The sequence below is a fragment of the Trachurus trachurus genome (genome assembly GCF_905171665.1).
Source record: "Trachurus trachurus genome assembly, chromosome: 12".
NCBI classification, from domain to species: domain Eukaryota; kingdom Metazoa; phylum Chordata; class Actinopteri; order Carangiformes; family Carangidae; genus Trachurus; species Trachurus trachurus.
Genome location: NC_139908.1, coordinates 14,555,262 through 14,581,851, shown reverse-complemented (window position 1 = coordinate 14,581,851; position 26,590 = coordinate 14,555,262). Strand labels below are relative to the sequence as shown.

General features: G+C 42.1%; 1 protein-coding gene across 4 annotated transcripts; it reads right to left on the bottom strand.

Annotated features, from left to right (window-relative positions):
- Positions 1–498: 498 nt before the first annotated feature.
- On the bottom strand, positions 499–26,590 carry LOC310994620 (nipped-B-like protein B). Of its 4 annotated transcripts, none has more exons than XM_083983358.1 (47): positions 26,374–26,590; positions 24,829–24,977; positions 24,038–24,203; positions 22,371–22,471; positions 19,614–19,722; positions 19,374–19,522; positions 18,130–18,260; positions 17,948–18,038; positions 17,315–17,833; positions 15,675–17,204; positions 15,315–15,428; positions 14,987–15,145; positions 14,639–14,710; positions 14,457–14,546; positions 14,257–14,357; positions 14,077–14,163; positions 13,746–13,977; positions 13,116–13,267; positions 12,931–13,011; positions 12,643–12,743; positions 12,395–12,524; positions 12,216–12,298; positions 11,233–11,365; positions 10,994–11,137; positions 10,823–10,909; positions 10,489–10,700; positions 10,284–10,380; positions 10,100–10,198; positions 9,787–9,933; positions 8,875–9,009; positions 8,683–8,781; positions 8,540–8,593; positions 8,329–8,437; positions 8,069–8,205; positions 7,706–7,846; positions 7,505–7,598; positions 7,177–7,331; positions 6,995–7,085; positions 6,685–6,858; positions 5,512–5,702; positions 5,275–5,382; positions 4,556–4,756; positions 2,843–2,989; positions 2,293–2,717; positions 2,034–2,208; positions 1,710–1,898; positions 499–1,507 (listed from the first exon to the last, which is right to left on the bottom strand). In XM_083983358.1, exons 2-47 carry the CDS (start codon positions 24,890–24,892, stop codon positions 1,148–1,150), a joined length of 8,166 nt encoding a protein of 2,721 aa, XP_083839484.1. In that variant the 5' UTR covers positions 24,893–24,977; positions 26,374–26,590; the 3' UTR covers positions 499–1,147. The 4 variants fall into 4 exon arrangements, with proteins under 4 accessions (XP_083839484.1, XP_083839486.1, XP_083839487.1 ...); XM_083983360.1 differs by lacking the exon at positions 26,374–26,590 and adding an exon at positions 26,240–26,370; XM_083983361.1 differs by lacking the exon at positions 26,374–26,590 and adding an exon at positions 26,091–26,161.

Here is a 26,590-nt window from a genome sequence, read left to right as displayed (position 1 = left end):
ATTACTTAGGATTAGGAAACACATTAATTAATGTAGCCTATTAGTAAGCAGTTAATTAATGTCTACTACTCAAAGTTAGTTAACATTGAATAACGTAATTAGTTATCATTATGTATGCGTTACTCAGCATTAATTAACACATTAGTTTATAAATTAATGCTTAATAATGTGCTAACTAACGTTAATTAAGGGACCCTTATTGTAAAGTGTTACCAAAAATATATATGACAGAATAAAAAACTTGTTTGTTTTTTTTAACTGTGGAACATCTGCCTGGCTTGTCCAAATCAAATTATCTATGATCATAATAGGATACCAGTTGTAACTTCCCAAGTACAAACACACGTGCTGGTTTAAGGTTTGGTAGCCTTCATATGGACCCAAGACGGAAAAGATAATCAGTTACATAGTAAACACATATTCCAGGAGCTGAGAGTCCTGCCAGGTACAGTCATTATAAGACCGTTCACAAAAACAAACCCAAGCAAGTACCAAGGACATAAGAAAGTTTTATTGCAGTATTTGTTTCACCAGAGGAGCAGGGGTTGACTTAGTAGATCTTTGTTCTATAACATCAAAATCTATATTAAAAACAATACACTGTAACTCCCCCCTGCATATAGGCACAGATACTGCACTGCTTTTAACATAAATAAATTATATCAAAGATATACACAGTGTGGTTAAACAATAAAGTGTTTAAAACAAGGAGAATGAAAGCAATTAGAAGTTGTTGGAGCTCAGGTCAAGTGAATAAATCCATCTGGTGCTAGGTTAAACTCCAAAAACACTTTATTAAGAACATCATCAATACACTAATTTCCAACATTCAGAGTATTTTTACAGAATTATGTTCAGATATAAACATGTGTTAAACTATGATACAGTGGGAGTAAAAATCAAACAACCAAGTTGCTGCACAACAGCGAAGGAACTCCCACACAATGTTTTTCCCAAACATTTCCTTCATGTGTTTTTCTTGCGATTAACTTAAACATCTCTGTATTCACACAGATCAGAGTTCACAAAACTTGCCTTCCATCAGGTCCTTAAATCTAAAGAGGTTTCTTCCTCTCTCTGTTTTAACATACTGGATCCAAAAAGATTTTGGGCTGTGAGGGGTTTCTGTCTGAGCAATTTCTGTTGATTAACTCTTAGTCCCCTCCTTGGCAGCGTATAGCGCCCGTAACCTTTGTGCCACTTGGTTCGTAAGCTTGTGTCCACTTGTCAAGGAGATTTTCTTATAAATAATGTCTGACTCCTTGATAGTGTCAACCCAAGGCACCTTTTTGCGACCGTCCCGTTTCTTTGCCACAACCCAGGGCCCAGAGTAGGACCCAGTCATCCAGTGTATACTGTAGCCATTTTTGGTCTTCTGGATGACCCTGGCAATCTGTGGTCTGTCTTTGTATTTGGGACGGCAGATGGCAATGACGTCCATGGCCTTCACTTTCTCATTCATGTGACCTGAATCCTCTGCAGAATCACTGCTTTTCCTTGGTTTCCGCTGTGGGTAAAAGAGGCAGATTGTTAGTGTGTCTAACATGAAACTTTTTTAAGATAGAACTTGTTAACCAATGTTTTTTAACACTGGGATAACATGTGAGCTGATATGTTCTCTGCAATAATGACAACATATTTCAATGAAACCTAACCCAAAACAGGGGTTAACATTTTTACAGAGTTTATAAAGAGTTTTAAATTCTTACTGCAGGTGGATCTTCATCTTCACTTTCCTCATCATCTGTCTCCACTGGAGCAGTGTGATTATTGTGATTGTGGTTCTGGGCTTTTGGGACCCTCAACAGTGAAGTAATGGCTTTGTTTCTGGCGTTGGCACTTGCTTCTCCCTCCTCGTCCTCCTCGTCACGATCCAAGTGCTCCATCAGTACCTTGAACTACGAGACAAGAGCAGACAGAATTTCATTTGCAGAAACTGACAACCTAACACAGTAACGTCTTCCGTCTGCTAAGTGTCCCTGAGATTAAGATAAAAGATAAACAAATTAAAAAGCATAGCATCTAACACTTACGTCCAAATACTGCTTCACAATATTCTTCTTGGTCTCATAGCTGAGGTCCGTGTGGGCCAGATCCCTCTTCAGGTAGTCCAGTGTCTGTCGAGGGTTGAAGCGCACCTTCGATTTCCTGTTCACTGCCTTGTCGTACACTTTTGCAGACTCTGTCGGCGAATACTTCTGGATTTTGCTGTAACGGAAACAAAACATTCATCTCAGATTGTGTCTTTTCAATAACTCCACGACTAAAGAGAGTGAATTCGGCGTGGCCTACCTGTCTGTCAAGGCAAACAGATTCTTCAGATGCTGTTTGAGCACCAGTAGCAGCAGAATACCCTGTGAAGCACTGGCGAAGTCCAGCAGAGGGGTGGGGTTTTCAGGCAGACGCTCCATCAGAGCATCTTCATTCTCCAAGTCGGAGTCAGAATCAGCACCAGCGGGTTTCTTTCGCCTGTTGACCGCCTCATCCTCTTCATCGCTGCTGCTGCTGCTGCTGCTAGAGCTGCTACTGCTGCTGCTGCTGCTGCTAGAGCTGCTACTGCTCTGCTCTTCCTCCTCGTCTTCATCTTCATCAGAGCTGTTTTTCCTCCGCCGAGCCTGCTTCTTCTTCTTCTTCTTCTTCTTTTTCTTCATCTTCTTCATCTTCTTCTTTTTCATCTTGATCTTCTTTTCCTGCCGTACAGGCTCTTTCCGTAAAGACTGCGCACAAGACGACACAGTCATTCACACACGAGTGGATACATTTGGATTCACAGAACATGAATAAATACATAAAACAACTTAAGGGCAATGGGTGACATGCAACATTAAACCGAGATTCTCACCTCCTTGAAAGACTGGAGGAGGTTGCTACCGGAGACAGACAGAGTAATATCTATATGGTGCATGATGAACAGAGGCTCCTCCTGGGTCTGGTAGGGGAAGCAGGCCAAGTTGTCTGCTATGAACAGCAACATGTTCACTTCCGTCTTCTGTAGGGGACAAAGTAAAAAGCATCCACGATGTAAAATGAACTCAGCTCAGCTCAGCTTCAGCACATTCAACACAATGCAGAGAGGGTCAAACCTAACGCTAAAACAAAGAGCAAAACAAACAATACAAAACAGTAACAAAAGAAAAACAAACGTAATAGAAAAAGAAATTATGAATGATAAGAAGGGAATCAGACCAGGCACTGTTAAAATCAGTCAATTAGACATCAGACATCAATACAGTCCTCGGCCCCGGTTCGAATCCCACATCAAGTGGCCCTTTCCTGCATGTCAACCCCCCCCCCCCGACTCCCCATTTCCTGTCTCTCGCTCGACTGTGTTTTCTATTAAAGGCGAAAAAGCCCCAAAAATATACTTATATTAAAAAAAAGAGTTAATTTTGAGGTGACATTTTTAAGGAATCAACAGTCGAGGAGAATCGAAAGCGTAGGGAATTCCAAAGTTTTGGAGCGATGGTGGAGAAGGCACTGTCCCCATAGTGCTTAGTCCTTGCTCCGTGCCGGTTCTGCTTCCCGTCCCGAACACAATTTTTAACTGGCTGGCGCATTCAGACCGAAAAAAACAACAGGTTCGGAACCTGAAAAGTTGGTTCCCAAGGGAATCGAAAAATAGTTGGTCCTTTCCTTATTCTAGGCTGTGAAGACGAGCAGGAAGGAGGAGAAGGCAGCGACTGACAACCTGGAGAAAAACAACTTGTCGTGGTCTGCTGAGGAAACTAAATGTTTGGTGGCGATTTGCGACTCGACAGAAATTCAAAGAAAATCTAGAAAGCAGAACAAGAACAAACAAGTTGTATGAATTTCCCTTCAGGCTTAATTAAGTAAAGTGGCCTAATTCTTGTCTTTGAACTTGGGGAAGAGATGGCCAAGGCTGGGTTCACTCCAATGCCAGACCAAATAATTAATAAACTTAAGAAGAACTACAGAGGCAGCAGAAACACAAAAATACCGCCACTGTTGTGTTTCCTTCCTCCTGAGTAATGCAGAGCAACATGCGCCTGAGGAGTGCAGAAACGTATGGTCGAGCGAGACCAGACAGAGCCTTGTAGACGAGCAGTACAAGTTTGAAACTGATCCTGTGGGTGATGGGCAGCCAGTGCAGGGAAGCAAGAATGAGGGTAATGTGGTCTGTTGTTTTTGACTTGACTGTTAATAGTCCGGCTGCTGGGTTTTGTACGAGTTGAAGATGTGATAGAAAGCACTGAGAGATACCAGAGTACAGTGAATTGCAGTAATCAAGGCGGGATGGTATGATGGCACGGATAACTTTCTCCAGTGATTCACATCTAGACCATATCATATTAAAAATAGTGCAAACTTTCACAGAGACAAAAAATATTTTTCTCTTATAATTCACTGATTCTTATGCAGGACCACAACAGTTGACATAAAGTGGGCCAAAGCTCTGAGGGGTAAGCACTAGATGTGGTTGTGTGCGCAGCTTTAGAAGCTTGCAAATATGGGTGGTTGGAGATACAACAACAAAAAACAAAATACAAATCTACACACAGAGGATAACTGATCAAAGGGAGAGAGTCGAACTTACAGAGCTGTCATCAAACAAGTTGAGCAGCGATATGAGGAAAGCCCTTCTGTATTGTCGGTTCCCACGGACCATGGAGTAGAGATGAGAGCAGAGACCAGCATCTGAGTCGTCGTGACGATAGCCCCGGATCACCGCGTCTTTTGATCCCTTTATGGCCCGTTGCACCTGGTAAGACATCTTCAACCCTGCGACCGCCTTCATCTGTGAATTCACGGAGATATACAACTCAGCATGCAGAAAGATGAAATGGAAGTCCTTTTAAATCTTTGGTCCCTTTAAGTCCTGGGGATGTCTCTGTAGCCTAAACCACCATCTGAGATTCTGGCATTATGTTTAAATTTTGCACTCCGTCTTGTTTATTATCCACTGAGAATTGTTCCCAAACTCAGGCAAAGTCCATCTCACATCATGGACTATTGTAATTTCCCATCATTGAGCCTTGCCCAGTGTTCATTACCTCACCTGCAGATGGTCCAAAATGCAGTTGCAGTAAAAAAGTGTGACCATATTACTAATACTCAGGGTCTTTTTTTTTTTATTTCGTCCAAAAACTCTTTGTGTGATGTGTTAAACACTCCTGTGTAACATACCAAGCCAAGTTTTCTTTCTTTACAGTGTTCAGTGTTCATTCCAGCCTGAATCATTTAAAAATCTCCTTCTGAAGGAAACCATCACATTTTAGCCTTCACATCTTTTCTGGTGATTATGAAGCCACTCACATGGATGAATCCTGTATATTTCTTGTCAATCTCCACCAGCTGCTGATCGGCCTTGTTCTTCATTGTTGGCTCAGGGTCTGTTCCCATGGCAATCAAGTAGGGCACACACTAAAAAAAAGAAGAAATTGTTCCCAATCTGTAAACAGCTCATGATTGAATCAAAGTGACAGTGTGTGATAAAACACACTCACAAAGATTGTGCGTGTGAGATGTAAAGTATATTTAAGGTGATCATACCTGTACAGGATGGATGAGGCCCTGGCTGAGAGTCAGTGTAATGACACTCAGGGCAAAGTGTCGGACAGTGGACTGTGAGTGGAAGAAGGACTCCAGCACCTGCTTCAGGTAAATCTGCATAATGGAGCTGCTCATGCCTGATGAGATGTCGCCCATCTCCTTCAGATCCTCCTCCTTGGCTTGCTTCTTCCCTGAATAAACAAGAACATGATCCTGATCAGTCTGTGGTTGTTCTCCCTAACTCACATGTGCAATTAGGGATGAGTACCGAATTCAGTACTTTTATTGGCACCAATCGAATTCCCATAGTAATCCCGAGTGTTGATTCATACAAAATCAAACGGTACCACATTTTGGTACCTGAATGCACCTTTGTGTCTGGAGCTCTGGAGCTCCAGACACAAGTCTGCTCGACCCGACCGGACGCACTGGTTCTGGCCAAAAATATATACAAATGACTGAGGTCCAGTCGGGCCTTGGGCTTCCTCTTTTTTGGCCAGGTTCGGGCAGAGAATTAAAGCAGAAGTAAGCGGCATGTTTGTGTTAATATAAGTCTTAAATAGTTATATCTTCCGACGGCAATCACTTATATAGAGTGTTTGGTCCGAAACACGGGTCTGTCAGTCACTCTGCTCTGCTGTAAGCCGAGGAGAAAACTTTCCTTGTATCCTACAACCTTTATCCAATGAGGAGAGAGAACGGCATAAAGGGTGTGTGTACAGCCAAGGGATGCGCGTGAATGTGGTGACGTAGGGACGAGGGCGGGGACTGCTAACTCCATCGGCTGACAAGAAGTTAGCCAAAACGACCGGAACGCTTACTTCTGCTTTAATGCTAGTGAGTCCACCCACACCCACGGGTCAGGTTTAAAATTTTAGGGCCCGTGAGGACTCTTCTGTCTGTGAACAGCCCCTCCTCTCCCTAGCGTGATTACGTTCATTATGTCTTCTTGGTTTTTTTGGGCTATAAAAGAAAAAGGTAAAATAAATTTTTCCTTTTGTCTGTTCAAAAGAAGCAAAAAACCTTCCTTTCCCTGCACACTGCACACAAGAGATCCCTCATTATGCAGGAACCGGGTATCGGTACCGTATTGTTTTACATGTGAAAGGTACCCATCCCTATGTGCAATGGAAATTAACACATGATCAATGACAGTAACATCACACAACTCACATTCGCGATCGGCCTCTTGCATTCGTGAGTCCTCCTCCTGCAGGTATGTCTGCAGGTTTTTTAGCACCTGGATCTTCAGATTGACCAAACTGCTCTCATCTGAGAGAGTATTGTTGTACAGGACCTTGACGTCCTGCACAAACATGAGCTCTGGGTGCATGATGAACTGGAAACCTTGAGACCATGGAAATAATTTAAAGGCAGATGTCATTACTGAGGAAACTGAACCAAAACACAAACACATAAAACATCAAAGTTGTCAAAAATAGATGGCATTTATAATCCATTGTGCTCCAGAAGTGCACTGTACCTAGACCTATGATGGCCTTGATCTGGACCTCTTCATCTTCATGAGTGGTGAAGTACAGCAACAGCTCCAACACTTTGTCCTTGATGACGATCTAAGACAAGGGAAGGACACAGCAAGAGTCATCCATCAAAACAGATTCCTCAGCAGTTCTGCAAACTGCGTCTAAGAGCGCTGGTGTTTACCTTGCTGGCACCCTTGAACTCCTCTTGGTCAAAATCAAAGTGTCGACAGAGAGCCCCCACAGTAAAGAGGGACCGCAGCAGAGTGGGTTTGTTAGCAGCCAGAGTGGAGCTGTTAGGGTCCTCTTGGTGCTGGGTCTTCAGTTTTGCCAGAGCTCCTACAAAGTCATACAAACAGACAGTGAAAACACTGAGAATTTGGACAATGAAACGGAATTTGTGAGAGTTCAAAGCTCTCGTTTAATTGAATGTGAAATGAGATGTGTAAGCTAAAGGTAAAAGGTATAACAAGGTAGGAGAAATATCAATGCTGCTGCAGTGCAGGTCTTACCATAGTAGCGGTTGAAACAAGCCCAGACAAACTTGTAGTTGTGTGTGACCTTGTTGACAACAGCACCGAGACAGCTCACACAGTGTTGTACAACCTGAGAAGCAAACGCAAAAAAATTATATTATGTCACTGTAAATTTTCAATGTTTGATTCACATCCATACTGTTTGAGAGCTGTAAGCGGTAAAAAAAAATGACCGACCGTCATGCCGTATTTGATGATGAGCTTCATCAGGTCTTCTTCTATGGTAGTGAGGAAAGTCTCGCTCGGTAGCTCCATCAGAGGCACGACCAGCTCGAGGATCTTGGCGACGTTGCATATCACCATAAAGTCATTCTGAGTCTGAAATGACAGTGACTGACTGATAACGACCACTGCACAGGCTGGGAAAATACATTTGTGAATGCTTGCACTTTCATTTTGCTGCCACTAGATGGCGCTATAGCATAGGAAACCAATTTGTGTGGGCACCATTCTTAACAAATTATTTCTCATACTTTCAGACAAAAAAAAAAAAAATCTCATACATATACAATATACAACATAGAATGACGTTGTTCTTACATTGCACTTGGTGGTCAGGTAAGGCTGCATGGTCATGGCATGTTTGACCATTAACTGTGCTCTGATCTTGCTGAACAGGTAAAGAGTGGTGATGCATGCTACCAGGCGACCTGAGTTGACTCCTTTGTCTTCACAGTCTGAAACACAAAAACAAACAGAGTGAACACTGAACACATTTATCACATGTTGATGTTTACACCAATAACACTGCAATATGAAATTGATAAGAAAATCATATGATTTCATTTCTTTTTTATCACCTGCAAGAGACTCCTCATATTTCAGTATGTGTTCCACAAGATTGTCCACCAGCTGAACACAGGCCTTCTTGGCAGGTTTGTACGAGGCATTCTCCTCCGACTTCAGCAGCTAAACAGTTGCCACACACAGAGGTTAGATAAGTTCACACAACACCTGTCATAAAGCCACAAACGGCTTTTTGAGAACATGACGAATAAAAAACAAACTCACGTTTTGAAGAAGCTGCTCAAACCAGTCGTAACCTGAATCTTTACATGCCGACACCTGGGATGAAACAAAATGACATCAAAACGTTTCTTACATCAAAGACAGGACTGACTGACTTTTAGGTCACATGAACGAACAGTACGCACCACATCCGTGATGTTTAGGATCTTTCTGGTCATGGCGTCTTTGTCATGGCTGGGTGTTGGGGTGAACCAGAGTTTTTGGAATGTCTCATTCACCAATTTCTGCACAGACATAGACATCAAAATATATTTAATGTACATTCATAAATGAAATTGACACTTGCAAGTGGTTTTCACATAAGGATAAATACAAACCTTGATGCCCTCCTCATCGTTGACCCTGCGGATCATCTTCACACACATCTCAGTGATCTTGTGGAAGTCCGGTTGCTCCAGGCAAATATCCCTCAGGATCTTAATGACCCTCTTCCTTACACTGATACCTGTGTCCTGTGTAAAGAAAAAATGGATACAAGGACTTTAATATAAGCTAAGTGGTTATTATGAGGTCCATGCTTAATTATTTCTTATTTAATAGCAAATCCTGTAAGTGAAAAAGAAATATGAAGAGTAAATGTGTGGATTAAAGAAGAACTATGCAGGATTTGTATCTTAACTATGCTATATTTTTACCTAAATGAAACTTTTTAAATTTTTATAAATGGCTTAACTTGTTATGAGGGACAATGGAGGCTCTCTGCCTTACACATGCGCGTCACTAATTGCGTTTTTGCATTTGCATTTTCTGGGTTGAAAACCAATCTTGCAAGATCGGGGCCGCCGCCCTGTAGCCCGTAAGATGTAACCTCTTGTTTATGACGGATTAAACTACACAAATATACACGTCGTAACATCGTATATGATATATAACGTTATGTACTACCGCTCTACTGATTGATTTCTCGCCAGCTTCGTTGTAAACAATGCACATGGTTGAGAGGAGGGTTAGCAAAACAGTGGAAAAGAGACCGGACTTGCATAGTTCCTCTTTAAGTGCCAAGCAGTTGGAGTTCTTCATTTGATCTTTAGGTGGCACTGTGATGATGTGATGATTTAACCTCAGCTGAACTAATGCACTTGACATGAACTTTTTGACCACAAGTCACACCTGACCCAGCCTTATGATAGACACTGCACGCTGTATTCTTTCCCACAAACCCCTAAGAGTGTTCATGAAGAGACCAAATCAAATTATATTTTTGTGAAGAAGAAAGCTTAAGAAATTACCAGTATCCTTTCAATGAGCATGTCATAGTACTGCTCAATGAGCTCAGGACGACTTAGCACAAAGCGGCCGAGCAGCTCCACAGCTGCCTCTCGCACACTGGTGGAATTGTCCATGAGGCGACAATGAACCCCACGCTGCATGTCCAGCTGTAAAACAAATAGCACAGCATTAGCTATCATAAAACTTAAACCTTAAACACGATGGCGGCTGGTTGGCCGGCAGTTGACTGGCAAAAGTGTCTGGGAATGCCACGGTGCTCTGTAACAGAATCTGCTGCTACACTTGCGTAGCGGCCAACACAGAATGACTTACCCGTGCCAGAATACTTGGGTCCACAGCCACTACTTCAGACAGACACTTCATGGCTTTAGTTCTGACTGCAATAGCACTCTCACCCAGCACTCTCAGAATCTACACATGAGAAAACAGAAAATCTTAGCGATTGGCAACACAAAATGATCTCTTTGTCATGTTTCGGATAAACTAATTGCCTTACCTGTGCTAAATAAATATCAAAGCTCTGGGCAAACGGCCTCATGGAGGCCAGATATCTGACAATCAGACAGGAGTCCTCATAGTCTACTGTGTTTGTCCTGAGAGAGAAGTCGAGAGTACAGTTTAATAGCAGGATGCCAACAAGCCAAACAGCATAACAAATTACAACAACAAAGTACAGTGTTCCAGAGTGGGGAAGTATTCACCTCTGAGAAGTGGAATGTGATGTTGAAGTCCTGATGACCTTGCGAAGGAATTTCTTTCGTGCCTCTGCCCTCTGCATAATCTCCTCAGTTGAGTCAACATTCTGGGAGTAACCTCTGGAGTCCTCGTCGTTCTCATTTTGAGACTTTATCGCTTTCTCCACCTCACTTGATGTGTCCCTGTACCACTGGGCAATGTAGAATTTCCTGGCAAACTGGGTGGAAAAGAAAAACATACACACAATGAAAAATACTGTTGTTACTGCGTGCAAACATTTGACTATGCGACCATGATGATTTGTGTAAAAAAAAGAAAAAAAGAAAACGAAACACTCACCACTAGACATGGCTCCATGTCACTGCTCTCCTCTAGGTAGTCTAGTAAGTCCTTCTGAAGTTGCTGGACCTCATCACTGCCTGCAGACTGTAAGATCAATCAATAAGCAACAAGCACCTCAATAGCAGAAATGTATAGGTGTTTAAATGATTCCGTAATTATCTTGTCTACCTCTCTGAGGATGCGGTCAATAGCCTTTTGATCCATCTTGCTGCTGACAGCGTCTTTACGCAGGCGAGAAGCAACAGTGCCGAGGTAGTCCAGAGACGCCACCCTGAGTGCCATTTCTGTCTGTTTGTTACTGAACTGATGCACCTGGAGCGCAACAAGTGGACATGAAATGTCAGTGGAAAAAAGCAAACATCAGCGTCATTTGTTTGTACCGAACAGATGTGAATGATGCCACTCACCAAGAGGCGGCCCAGTAAACTGAGCAGCAATTCAGCTACAGGCCATTCAGGCTTGTTGTTCGCAGACAGGAGGTCGTGAACAAAGTTCTCAAACAGAGGCCTGTAGTCGTCCTCTCCCTGCTTACTGCCACACCTGACAAACACAGATCACAGCCTTTTGTTATAATATATTGTTCAACACTGAGCCTTTTCATATTAGAGCTTGTTCCACAGCAGGAGCAGGACACTTAGTGTAAAAGCCCCCCCTTTAAAGAGGAACTATGCAGGATTTTTAGCTCAACTATGCTGCACTTTAACCTTAATTAAACAGTTTTGGAGTAATTGTGATGATTTAATAAATGACATGTAACTTGTTACAGGGAGAATGGGGGCTCTCTGCCTTCCATGTAGCATCTCTTGGCTGAAAAACATCTTTGCAAGATCAGTGCCGCCACCCCGGTGTTGTCCCACCTCTCGTCTCTGCGGCACCACGACACAAACGTGCCCCGTAATCCGTAATTTCTTGTTTATGACAGATAAGGCTACACAAATATATACATCGTAACATCGTATATAATACATAACATTATATACGGCTTGACTGATTGATTTCTCGCCGGCATCGTTGTACAAATGCACATGGCCAGGAGGAGGGTTAGCAAAACAACAGAAAAGCGACCAGACTTGCATAGTTCCCCTTTAACAAGCTAAAGACAGAGCTAACAGAGCTATAGGTATACTGCTAAAAAGGAGTTGACAAAGGATATTAAAAACTGGCTCATGACCTGTGCACTGACAATTCTAAGGTGCTGGAAGGAGCCCAAAACCCCCACACTGAATATGTGGAGAACTCAGATGATGGAAACAAGAAGAAACAGCCAGACCATGTAAAGCTATTCTTGATATGGCTTGGAGTGTATTGCATCAAGGCCTTACACTTTGCATTACAAAAAAAAAGGAGCTGATAAAATACAGAATATGTCATATTGAATAGCAAGACTCACTTCTTGAGAAACACTGATAGGAAGTTCTGAGCTGTCCTCATGGCAGTTTCATAGGAGTTTGTGATAAAGACATCTTTATCCACCTAGGACAAAGTACACAATATGTCAAATAATCCATGAATCAAAACATCTTTTCTCATAAATATCTTTTAAACATGGGCTCAACCCTTTGTCTCTACCTTCTTATTATGTTCATCATCTGGGTCTCTGTTGGTAGGAAGGTGAACCACACACTGGATGAGCTGCAGAACCAGGGCTGTGACCATCTGGATGTACTGGGAGTCTCCATCTGAATCACTGCAGTTGAGCCTGGGGCAGAATGAGACATTCGTATCCTTAAGTTCGCCCGTGCAGCACAGGGGACTTTGATGGTCAGCTGCTCTGGCCATTTCACTGAAAACAAAATATTCACTCTATGTGTAGTTACCTAAAGTTCCTGAGGCTGCGTTTATTATTGGGCAGTCTAGCGAGGGAGGTGAAGATCTCTTCAAGAATGAGCTGCCTGTGCTTCTCATAACGAGAGAAGACCTGAGGAAGAGTGAAATGCAAAACACAGAATCTAAATATAACATTGTAAACCAAATCTTTTTTTCTTATTATTTTTTTATATATTGCAATACAGGGTGAGGGCACATAATTTGGTTGTGTCCTCGCCCCAGTAAAACCAAATCACATTCTTCTACAACACTGAAACATCATGCCATGGAAAACTTACCGCTGTCACTAGTGTGATGGCACATAACTGCAAATCACTGACATTTTCCACGAAAAATGGTGTAATACCCAGAGTGGACACCTAGATGTCAGACACAGAAGCAATCAGGGAGTTATGGCATGAGAGTCAATGGTTTAAATTAGGTCATGAATTGAAATGACGTCAGAGCAGATCAGAAGTCTCACCTGGAGAATCGTGGTGTCAGTTAGCAGCTGGATCTCCAGGAGCTCTGAGATGCTGCTGACAATGTCGCACACTTTGTTGTAGAGCGTGACAACCACCTTCTGTTTGTGGGAGGAACTCTTTGCTCTCTTGGACTTTGAAGTATGCCCACCACCTGAAGTGGGTTAAAAGAACGGGGAAACAGACGTTGAGTAAAAACTTTTCACATGAAAGGCAAATTTCCCAGAAATATGAGTCAAGTCCTTGAAATTATTTTCTTTATAAATTATCGTGTGCATGTGTCAGACACTAGGCAGGTTGTTCTACATTCAACTACACAATATCAGGAGTTATGATGGAAAGAATAAAAAATTTGCATGGCCGACTTTACTGTAATAATAAGTCGATATAAATTGTTTGTTGGAAATAAATCTTTGAGGGTTTTGGAGCTGCTTCCAATTTTAGCTCATCACTAGTTTTTTTTTAAAACAAGCACAAAGATAATTTAAGACTGGGTCACTTTTAAGGAGTCCAACAAGGATCACCCTCATCACCTTGTTATTGTGTACATTTTTCACACATAAAAATAGCACCTGGAAAGCAAAATAAGCAAAAACAGTTTTTTAGAAGAACGGAAAGAAAACTGTGCTAACCTCCATGGGGATCCGCTCTGTAAGCTGGGTCATACTGAGGGTAAACAGAGTTCTGCAGATGGAACTTGGTGTACTGCAACACCCGCTCTATCACATCCTCTATGTACACAGCCTTGGGCATGTGTGGAGATGTCATAATGTTGAGTGCAGTCAGACAGGCATCAGCAGACTTAGTCACCCGCTCCATGATCAGGTCGCGCCACAACCGCTCCTCATCCATGGAATCATTACCCTACAAATTTCAAAAACAATTTGTTAGAAAACAAAACAATTTAGAGGCTCTGGAATAAATGCGAGGAAATCCATATTGATTTACAGCTCAACAACTTACGTGATTCAATAACGTGGACAGTTTGACACTGTCCCGGATGTTCTTTTCCAAGACATTCAAAACTTTCACCAGTTTTCCAGAAGAAAGCTGTAGGATCGAACACATGATGATTATTTTCAAACAACGCGACTGTGAACCAGAGTGCCATGGTGTGACAGCACAGAAACACGTTTCCTTTACCTTGTTAAAGACGCCCATAGCTTTAATCTTAGCAGAATCGCTGCCTAGCTCGCTCAGTTGGTGCTTTCCGAGCAAGAGCTCTTCAGGTATGTCATCATCATCTGTGTGAGGGTTACAAAGTTAGAAAGGTGACATTTTTCAATTTGCCACTTGCAGAAATGTCAAGAGGCTTGGAAAACTGCGCAGCAGGCGTTGTTTACCTGCGTCAGCAAGATCCAAGTCCTCGAGGGTCTCAAGGACGCTATCCATATTGGCCGTGAATCTCTTAAATGTGGAGGAGTCCATCATTTCTGTTCAAACAAATATAAGCAAATTGATTCATAAAAACGTGTGTTTATCATTTGTACCACAGATGTTCAAATGCAAAGTGGCAAAACGATACCCTCTGGTGTCAGCTTGGGATCATAGGACTTCCTATTTTTCTGTTTCTCCTTTTTCTTCAATTTTCTGGCAACTGCACAAAAAAACAAAACACCATAACAACAAGTCAAATCATCCTTGACAGCAGCCACAAACACTCAAGCATGGGATATTTAATTGAGACAGACTTGGGTGCAGCAATCCAAGTATCCAGAGAAATGGTCTGACTAATGGTTTCAAATAGCAATTATCTGAATGGCAGCTTTCAGAAAATTGTTCGACAAAAATTACGAATTTCTATTTGTTTACTGTCAGAGAAACAACTGCGAGGAAATCATTTTTGCCTTCAGCTTATGCAAAAAACACTCACCGTCACTTAGGCTCGGTGGAGGAGAGTCTTCATCCGATTGATCTGAGTTCAACTCGCGATGGCGGCCACCGGACCCCCGGCGAGCATTATGAAAACCTCCTTTCCTCTCTTCGATCTTCCATGACTTGTCATGGTCTTTCTTGTACCTTTTCTTTGCAGCTGAAACAATAGCAGAACAGAATGAATTAGAAAAGAGGGTTTTAAATAAACAATACTGACAGTACTGAAAAATATTAAATATTTGCAGGTGCTTCAAGGTAAGAACACAATTGACATATTCTGGGTGCATATGATCAGATGCTGTGACTTATCAACATTTAACGCTCACAGTTACTGTCCGAGTCATCATCTTCATCCTCATCTGAGTCCACCTCGGCGTACTTGGATTTCTTACTGATCATACTGTGCCTTCGCTTGTTTGTCTTCTCACAAAACGACCCGTCTGTGAGCACAAGAGACGAGTGAGCCTTCAGCACAAAAATAATCTTTAATTCAAAAAACACACAATCACTAATGCTTTAATCCACCGCTATATGTTTGAAATAGGGACTGTGATAAGAATGGTTCATGAAACGATGGTTTAAAGTAAATAAACAATACAAAAACTGGGCAAAGTCACATTGTACATATCGTCCCCTACGGTTTTGGAAGTGGCTATATATATATTAATAAACAAAATAAATCCTACCTCTTCCTGATTTACCAAAGGAGGAGTATTTGGAGCTGTGTGCGTTCTTGCTTTCCTTAATGATCCTTTTTACCTCGTCAACACTGAGTTTCTGAAGCACGACGACAGGCTTGGCTCCTTTGTTTAAGTTCTCGACCAGCGACACCCTCTCCAGTCTGACCAGGGGTTCGCTCCAGCTCTGCAGCAGTTTGCTTGGAACTTGTGGTTCTTTGTCTTTCCCATCCCGTTTCAACTTGGGGATCACAAAGTTTTTCAGACTCCCTGTCTGGCCACCCAGCAAGTATGAGGGGAACTCGCTAGGTTTTGTCTCTGGTGCTTGAGACGACTGCTGTTTGTTACCGCTCTGCGACCTAACGCCTCCATCACCACCACCTTTCTTATCTTTCTTATTTTGGGGCGTTTGAGGGGTGGAGCTGTCTGTCCTCTGACGACCATTGAGGTCGGTGGATTTCCTGTTCCCGTCTTGCTTCACTCTCGTGTCGGATTTAGCGTGGCGATCAGGAGAGTGTCGGTTGCCGTTTTCCCGTGACGATGTCTTGTGTTTCCTTTCCCTATCCCTGTCCCTATCCTTGTCTCTATCTCTATTTACATCTTTATCCTTCTCTCTATCTCTATCTTTGTCTCTAATTATATCTCCATCCCTCTCTTTATCTCTTTCTTTATCTCGATCTCTGTCTTTTTCTTTGTCCCTATCTCTTTCTTTATCTTTGTCTCTGTCTCTTTCTTTATCTTTGTCCCTGTCTCTTTCTTTGTCTTTGTCTCTTTCTCTATCTTTATCTTTGTCCCTGTCTTTTTCTTTGTCTTTGTCTTTTTCTCTCTCTTTATCTTTATCTCTATCTTTATCTCTATCTCTTTCTCTACCTTTATCTCTATCTTTTTCTTTATTTCTATCTCTATCCTTGTCCTTTTCTCTATCCTTGGCTTTCTCTTCCCCATGTTTGGAGTTTCGTTCCATCTTGTTTATGTTTTTTGGAGTCTCTGGTTGGCTGACATGCGATCTGTGACTGTTGTGGTTCTTTTCCTCTTTGTGGCGGGAGTCTGAATGCCTGTCATGTTTGTGCCGTGGTGTGTCTGGCCGTCTGTCGTCTGAGTGTCCCTTGGCACTGTCCTGCTTGCTTTCATGCTTGTGTTTGGAGTCCCGCCGACTTTCCTGTTTCTGTTTCGGGGTTTCTTGATGCTCATCTGAGCCAGACTTTTTGGGGTGATCAGCCCGCTGCTTGTTGATCCCAGGTTTGTTTTCAACAACTTTATCTACCTTTGAGTCCGTCTTTGACTTCAGTTGGTGTAGCTGGTCCTCACAAAACTTCCGTGCTTCCAATACCACTACAGGCTGTCCAATCATTCTGCCAGCTTGCTGCAGATCAATACTGACCATCAAAGCTGGTCGACCGGCACCATTACTTGCACCACTTGTCTTCTTGGGTGTCACCTTGCTGCCCGTGTGGCCCCCTTGCACAGCAGGCCGGTCGCTCGCCTCGGCTCCAGATTCCTGAGGATATGAGTCTTGTTTCCGTTTCTTCAGTGGCTTGTCTGCAATCAAGAACACTTTAGCTTAGCTTCTTTACATTCACAAACAAACCTGGTTGTGGGGGGGAAAAAACGCAGGAAAGCACAAGGCAAAATCAGACACAGAAACTCACCTTTATCTTGGACTTCTTTAGAAGATCGTTCTCTCTCAATGGCTGACTCTCGTTCTATTCTGTCCATCTCTGCGAGTGCATCCATCTCACCATCCTCACACACGACCCCGCTGATGACTCCAACCTCCTTCGAATTTGGCCGAACAGGAACCTGCTGACAGTTTAACTGCTCCTCAGCTCCAAACCTGTGTGACAGCTCCTGGGCCTCCCTTGACAACTGATTATTATTCATCAAATCAGTTTCATGGTCTGAGTCCATATGTGCCCTGGGAGGAGGTTGTCCAGACGGATCCATGTCTGGAACCTTCACCCTGGACAGTTTTAAAGTCAGCCTGGCAGAGCCCTTTGATGGAGAACTAACAATGTCGTACGAGGCGTCTTGGTCCCTCTGCTCATCTTCCTCTTTACTACTTTCCCTCTGTTTCTTTCTCGTGTCAGCGGAGGAGAGGAGCAGGTCGGGTGCTACACTTGGTGGAACACCAGGCAGAGGTGACTGCCTGACAAGAGAAAGCCTGGACCCTGCAAATGATTCAAACACAGAGTGAGTCTTGGCGAAGAATGAATTGCACCGTAGTGTATTATTTTTGATTTGACAAAATGAAGAAAAATTGACTTGTTGCTAAGGCAGCGTACTTTCTATATTCTCTTCACTCCCAGCAGGGGAACACACAGACTGTGGCGATTTAACTGGAAATGCAGCAACCCTCATGGAGGGCTCATTGTCCTGGTGAAAAAACGAACAGTTTATCGTCACTTTTAACTCAATACAACATCTTCTAGTATCCAGTTTGTGATATTTTGACTGTCTGCATTACCTCATTTCTATATCTGTGAGCCATGTTCAGGTATTCTTCATCCGAGCCTAATCTTGCATTGTGATTAGATGAGTTACTTGATAGTTGTCCAGAGACCTTGTTGTCATGGGTACTTCTCACACCACCAGTAACTAAAACAGAGTGCAAAATAAATGTCCAGTTACATAATTTGTAGTCACAAAGCATCACATCCACACAAACAATGAACATATTTCTCTTCCACCTTTACAGATGGCTGCAGTAGAAAAGCAAGTGATGTTAAAGGGATAGTTCAACATTTTGGCAAATTGGCCTATTGCCATAATCCCTATAGACATAGTAGAACGTTAATTACCTTTATTTGTCAGTGTATGTTATTTTGAGAGAGATGTGTGGAGACGTGGCACACAGAACTTTCGGTTTTCGCTAAATACACAATCCAACAACTCCAAAACGCTCTCATGGAGAAGTTGTGACCTGCACATTAACCACGCTATGAAATAATAACGTATTATTATGTAACATTACAACACATGAAGCAAATACACGGAACTACTGGCGTTTTTGCCCAGCAGCCGTGTCTGGAGTGTAGTTCCGGCTACGCATTTGCCTCAAAAACGACTCTGTCTCATAGTGTTCCAATATTATTTCATAGCGTGGCGAATGTGCAGGTCACAACTTCTCGACGAGAGCATTTGGGAGTTGTTAAGAGTGTGTATTTAGGGAAAACCGAAAGTTCTGTGTGCCGCGTCTCTGCGCCTCTCTCTCAAAACAACATGCACCGACAAATAAGGGAAACTGACGTATTCCTATGACTATAGGGATTGTTGAACTATCCCTTTCTGTGTCCTTCTGGAAGCCAAGCAACAACATTTCGTTGCCAAAAATCACTGTTGTGTTTCTTGTGTAATGACAATAAAGAAAGTCTAAGTCTAAGTCGTTAAAAGATTATTTAAGCACTAATGATCTGAAACACCAAACACATGGTTGACAAAGAATGATTGTTTTCTTCCAGAAAAGGCATTTAGACCTCTCATGGTAAGAGTGTAGCCAATGTTCTTTGGAGGAACAATGAGTAATCACACCTTCACAGTCACAACAGGAGAATGTCCTGTACAGTGTGCCGTGAGCAGTGCAAATGCACACAAAGTTAAGATTCAATAACCTCTTACATGATATCTAATGTTTGCTATGTGCTGTTATCCCTAGCAGAGCGCTGGCGGGCAGCTAATGACATGTTTCTCCGGACTTCACTTTGTACTCACCTTGCTGAGTCTGTTGGTGTTGGGAATAACTGGGTGGATTGTACTGCATGTAGTCTGCAGGGCTCTGAGGAGTGTAGGGGCTAGGTATGGGGCTGTTCTGCTGGGGTACGAACCGAGTAGTTGAACCAGACTGTCGGGATGCAAAGCATCTGCAATAGGAAGAAGGTAAGAAGTCATCTTATGAGAACTAAACATACTCCTGCTTTTTCATCATCTGTCAACATGGTGGCAGAATCTTACCCAGAGGGGCTATGAGGGACAGTAGTTTGCTGATAATTTGATGCTGGGCTCCCATGCACCTGATTCTGGGATATCTTATATTGTTGTATCAGAGGCTGCTGCATTACACCTAAAAGATAAGAATCACAAAAATTGATTAGCAAGGTTATACAAACAAGGAGGCGAATACACACGATTCCGCAGCCCCAAAACTCTCCCGTGTGCCAAGGTAATGGAAACTCATTCACATAAGCTTTCATATCTGGTATCATCCACACTTTTCAAATAAGGTAGCTCAGCTTCAACAAAATACTCAGAAGTGAAACATAATCACACTTCAGTCTATGAGCCCCCAACTAAACCAAATAATCCAAGCAGTGACAATAACGGAGATAATCATAGACCAATATACCAAATGCATTTACCAGTAAGATCGGTAAAAATTATACAATCTTATAAATTCTGCCCTCCTTTTTCCATTACCAATGTGTCAGGGAGGTGTTACTTCTATATTATAGTAAAATGAGGTCCTACTGTTATGCCCCATCCCCCAATTTCTAAACTATTAATGCACTTATTAATGCATTCACAATGATGCCGTCCATACAGCAATACCACCATGTGCAGCCACAAAAATGACGACATGTACGCTTAAATCAGCCCAAGTGTCAACAAAAATCAAACATGAAAAGCTTTGTATTATCTCTGTGTATACCAGTCACTTATGTAATAATAGCACTATACTGTGAACATAAACTTATCATCCCTGTATTACATGCTTCATTTTGTATACTTGTGAACCACTCTGGAAATAAAAATGTGTGAGCACAAAAATAATTTGAAGTTCAAAGTGATGAAGGTGGAGGAAAATGAGGAGGGTTTACCACGGTGCAAGGCTATGTCCATCCTGCCGGGTGACAGGATGTCCACCTTGAGCACATCTTTGGAATAGCATTTCACTGGATCAGAGGCTCTGGCTAAAACTGCTAAAATAATGATTGTTTCCTTCACAGTTTAATCGGGCTCACACATGAATGTTGACAAAAGATCCCTGATTATGTTTTTATGGGATGAGTGTGTGGTCACCACACCACAAACACATGTGATTTATTTCTTCTGGCTAATGACCATCTTGTAGTTGCCAGCTTCTCTGACTCTGCTTTTCCCTATTTTTTTCCTCTTAGATGCAAATAATGATTCAGTGTGTATGTATGCTATAGGTCTTACACAGTAATTACCTGTAATTGCACTCTAGCCCAACTAGAACGGCTTTCCTACTCAAAGATTAAAAGACAAAACTGTTTATGGCAATTAATCGTGTCATTTTTGATTACAAAGCAAATGCTGCTAAGCCTTTAAGAACTGTGTTTGAGTTTGTTTGTATACAGTATCTCTCTGTGGGTAAATGTAGTGTACAGGAAACACCTCATAGACATTCAACCATGAATTCTTACTGACTTATCTAATAAACAGTGTTTACCACAGTGCGTGGTACAGAATACTTTAAAATCAAAGATACTGATACCTAATATAATCTCTGTGGAACTGCTATGAAGACATAGAGGTTTGGTTCATCCAATTGACAAAAAGCCAATATCCCCCTAATGGCATCTAGCCATTCAGATAGCTTTGGTTTTATTTGGCCAGATCTTCAGATGTCAGTCTCTCAGATTTCCTCAGCCACACCGTAATACAACGAAAGAGAATTGAATTTCAATTTACGTCTCAAGTGACTGGAAAATGGTAGAAAAATAAGATAAACAGAAATCCTGTCCTGATTACTCTGGATAATCCACATATCTGGCTTTGAGTTCATTCACTGCATGGTAACATCAAGGTACGTAACATAACCTTTTTTTTTAAATATGTGATTTATAATAAGAAATTATTGGGGTGAAGTGAGCCATCCACCTAGCTCAATGTGTAGACTGGAAAAAGAGAAGAATATACCAGAATATTACAACTATAATCTTTCTATAATATCTTAATGTAGTCTTATCAACATGCTGTATAGTATTAGCTACCAAGATGGTCACCAATACATCAAAAATCACTCTGGTTTTGTTCTTACAAACCACAACATAACACTGCATACACCTGGGACACAAAGACTCACTCTACCCATATGTTATCTATCAAGAGGCTTTACAATGAGCTGGACTAGCTTCTGTAAGTTTGAGCTAAGATAGGCTAAATACACAAAGACTGGTCCTTTACCTTGACTTACGTATTGCTACTTAAATTAGACCAAATAACTGTTCATCCTGATTGATTAAGACCAGACCAACATCCACATTTGACTTATGACGAATTATAACCAATTGTCTAACAAACGTCTTCATCCAAAGAGTGGACAAGACATTGTGTGATGTTGCCAGCAGTTCTCAAACTTTTTCTGTCATTCTCCCCTTTGGAAGCCAAAAAAGCCCCAAGACAAACTAACAACATTAACGATGATAAGTGCTTCACAGCAATAATATTTGTATTAGTTACACCTGGGTTTGACAGGTGTGTCAATGTCTGCTGTGAAAAAGGTCCTTAAGTTTCACTCTGTTCTTCCTAATGCAATTGCTCTGCCCCACAATTTGGTAACCACAAATGTGGTGCAACTAGGGATAAGTAATGCATCTGACCCAGGAAATGCTCAGGTGAAAAATTAGTGTGGAAGCCATAACCACAGCCAGGCAGAGAGCATGCACTGAGCTCAACCTCGGAGTCAACAGCAATGACTCAATGCCTCCTCCTTACCACCCCAAACTTTGCACTGGGTTGGCATACTTTTGTCCCTGAAGATTTTGGGGTTCCTGGACAGCAAAGTTTGTAGAAGCATTGGCATGTCACCCTCAGGTTCATCATTCCCCAAGTTGTCCTTCAACTCTCTGGAAAGCAAAAAAAAAAAGAACAGTCCAGAGTCATATTACAGGAAATAGCTGCACTTTCCTAAACGCAGTTTTGACTGTATCATTATGATGTCTATACCATTATCAGTGCCGTTTAGACTAGCCTGCTACGATTCGGACAGCTAGTGCATGAGCTGATCTATCTGGTAAAACGGTGAGAGTAATGTCATCATTGAAATTGAATTGAATGTCTAACTTCACTGCTAAACAGCGATGTTATGACACTTTGTAAAGCATTTACAATAACATAGCTGACAACTATGTTGGTGTGACAATGAATTGTGATACTACTGGCAACCTTTCCTCTCTTAACTGGCGGTGCAGTAAGGTGTGACACATCGGTGCTTGGTACATGGTACTTGCATCTGGCCAACAAATTGAATTGAAGGCAACTGGACTTGTATTTGTCTAGGAAGACGTTTCTTTTTCTTGTTGGTTTTGAAAAAAATCTATGTAAACACAGCATCGTTTCAAGAAATATATACGTACACACGGATCCACTGAAAAACACTGTAGTACATACTCCAGGCCTGTGTGGAGCGTGTGTGGCGCTGCAATGCTGCCACACACAAACACTTACAAAAGAAGACAAAAAAGTCCCCCGCTCTATTCAAACTCCAAACATTATAAGTGGATTAAAGTGATTGTTGACAGCGAGTCGTGTCGGTGCAAATATGACAACTGATGATGATTTAACGGACGCGATTCAGCCGCAGTGTGCGAGGGACCAACAATAGTCGAATGCTGTTGTTACGTTACTAGGGGTGTGACGATGCATCGATAATATTTTTGCCACTCTGGGACCCGTTTCCAAAAAATACAGTTTTTACCCCCAAAAATGAGAGTCATGTGTGGCCTCTAGTGAATGACAGTCGTTAAGAGTCATGTGAAGTTGAGTTGTTTACCTCTCCTGGGTATAGATGAAAGAGCAGCATTATAAATGGGAGATGGGTGGTGTTGCAGACCCCATCCCCTGTTAAGGGATGGTTTTTCCACTTTAGATGACTTCTTTTACTCCTCTTTCAAACCATCTGTCCTCCCTGTCCAACATCTTAATATTGCTGTCCTCAAAGGAGTGTACCTTTTTCTTTAGGTGTAAATAGACAGCTGAAACTGGACCTGAGGAGTTAGCCCTTCTGTGTTGGGCCATACGTTTGCTTAAAGGATGTTTCGTTTCACCAATGTATAAGTCCTTGCATTCCTCGCTGCATTGGACAGCATATATCAGGTTGCATTTATGAGTGTGGTACATTGTCTTTTGGGTGTACCAGTTTTTGCCTGAGAGTGTTACTGGGTTTTAAACATAAAGGGATGTTTTCGCGTTTGTTGTTCATTTCCTCAGCACCCTTAGTGTTGGTATTCTTTCTGAAGCGTGTTGATGTTTTATCAAAAGTCCAATGCGTTGCGAACTGATGAAGCCCCTTGGATAAGAGGCGAAACGTCTTCCTAGACAAATACAAGTCCAGTTGCCTTCCATTCAATTTGTTTCCCAGAGATAAGAATGACCTGGATGAATGAGAATATCCATAGACAAATGGTACTTACATGTGTTCAGTGGAGACTTGGTTAAGGCTATGCGCCAGCTGATTCACCAGATTCTCGTCCCGACACACCAGCAGGCTGCTGACCTCTTCAGAGATCCTTCCATTGTAGAGCAGACTCTTAGCAGTGGTGGCAGGCAGAGGAGAAGGCAAGGGAAGCTGGTTCAACACTAAGAGGATGATTGAAAAAGAAAGATAGGTTAGATGGAGGCTGCAAAGAAGCAGAATGAGCATGATACAACATGATAAAAGGAAAAAGCTTATGCTTGATTTATTTTTAGCTGTAAATTTTAAAGTAACATCCAAACTAAGAATGCATTTATTGTATTGTATCTCTGTGTTTACAATGTTCAACTCAGAATGGTTTCCATATGTGATTTTAAAAATATGTAATAGGGTAATAAACTTGATGTCCTTTATTCAAAGAATTAAAAAAAAAAGTAACATCAGTAATAACATCAGTTTATTACACTTTTACAATCTAATGGGATCCAAAACAATAGTTAGGGTAGTAAATCAAAAGTATATTATTCTGTAGTTTACAGTTGTTTTTTATTTCATTTTTATTTCATAAGAACTGATTTGGGTCAGTGAGCCCACAATTTCACATCCTCAGAAACATAAGCCACTTCTCCTCTGTGTCCTGCAATCATCATGAGTAAGAAACACCACAATTTACCATCTCCTGGCATAATTACACAACCAGTCAAGTATTCCTTAGCCTTGCCATATCTTGGCTTGAAAGTTAGTGTTTAAGCAATGTGAACAGCATTAGAGAGACGATGTTGCACTTACAGTCTGTCAGGCTAGCAATTCCAGCAAGAGTAGTGATGGGGACATGAGGCATATCACCATTCATGCTGAAGATGAGGTCGAGAGGTCGTGTCAATGCACAGGCTGCTCAGTATCACCAATCTCTTCCTATTCCTCACATCTCCAAAATGCTGCAGGAACAAAAAAAAAGAAAAAGAAAAGAAGTGGCAACAGACAGTCTTAAAGGGTGTTCACACTGTCAACATGGTTCAATGCCGTTACATGTAGCATTGTTATCATTTGGATCACTAACAGTCAAATATGGCTAACTATATTTCCCATGTAACTAGAGTGTGCTTCTTCTGGGATAGGGATTCAAAACTGTGTCAGCTCATGAGTGTGCATTATTACAGTGCCAACATAACTGCACCTCTGACGTAGACAGATTATACCGGCCTTATAGCAAGCCTGAGCACGTCTTTACAAGTTATCGATCTGCAGCAGCATCTGGTGTCAACCAGAAGGTTCTGGTGTCCAAACCATCTTGTCCCAGTGGTGTGTATCCCCCTCTTCTAAACCCACACCTTCATTATGTGCATTTTTGGTGACATTTAAACCTGCTATATTAGTCGAACATGCAACGACTGCAGGAGCATACAACCAACAAATACTAGCTCCCTTACAGATGCACTGTGTTGTGCATTGCAAATACACTCGGGTGGTGACAAATTTATCTGATATAATTAATGATTAAAAAAAAAAAAGTTATAACGATCATATCTCTGTTTCTACGTGTCCAACCTTTGGCGTTAGCTTGAATAAGGGTTTCACATTCATTTTAGCAGCTAAGACAAAGTAGCCAAGGCGAAATTAATAACACCTTGTAGCTAGTTAGTTATAGCTCAAATTCTGTCTTTTGTTAGTGAGTCAGTTGAGGTTTTCCGGGGCTGCCCAAAACATAATAGCGACGTTAGCACAACATGACACCAGAAGTGAATGTATTATTACTGTGCTATTGTTACTATCGTAGCATTGTAGACACTTGTTAAGAGGACGAGTGGGTAGAGTAACGACATTTGTGAAAGTGACTTAAAATCAACTCGGGGTTTAGTTAGCCAGTCGAGCTAGCAACAACTGGAGATGCAGCTAACGTAAGCTAGCTGGCTAGGTCTATCTGTAACTTGACTAAAGCTAGCATCATCACCGGGAGAGTGCATCAAACCCCCTTTAGCCGTGGACTGTCGACTCTGTGTCGATGTGTCTTTTTTTACCGTACAGGTCGCGTTGTGGGTTTATCTTTTCACCTAACGTTTCCCATGGCCTTCATCGACGCATCTCTAGCTCACAAAGTGGACCTCGGACTTGCCTAAGGAAGCATAACCCCGACCCGACGCCAGGGAGGCAGAGGTACAAAGCAAAAAGACCCCATCACAAATCAGAAATTATCCCCCACCTCCTTGTCTGATCCCGTGTTAACGATAGACCAACGGCCGACCGTTGGTTTCTGACAGAGCGGAAAAACACCCGGGAAGGTAAACAATTCATCCGAAATTAGGTCGTTATATTGTTGAATCGGGGGTTATTTACCTCTCTGGATGGGATGAGAAAGAGAAGTGGTTCTGGTGGAATAGGAGGAGGAGGAGGTGGAGAAGGAGGAGGAGGAGGGGGAGGAGCAGGAGTAGGATGGCAGCTGGAGCTGGAAAAGAGTCTCGGGCTCCCTCTCTCTCCGTCCCACTGTTCAAACAGCTCCTCCGAGTAACAGCGAACACAACGGCAGTAATCCCCGTTCCCGTCGGGAAGACCG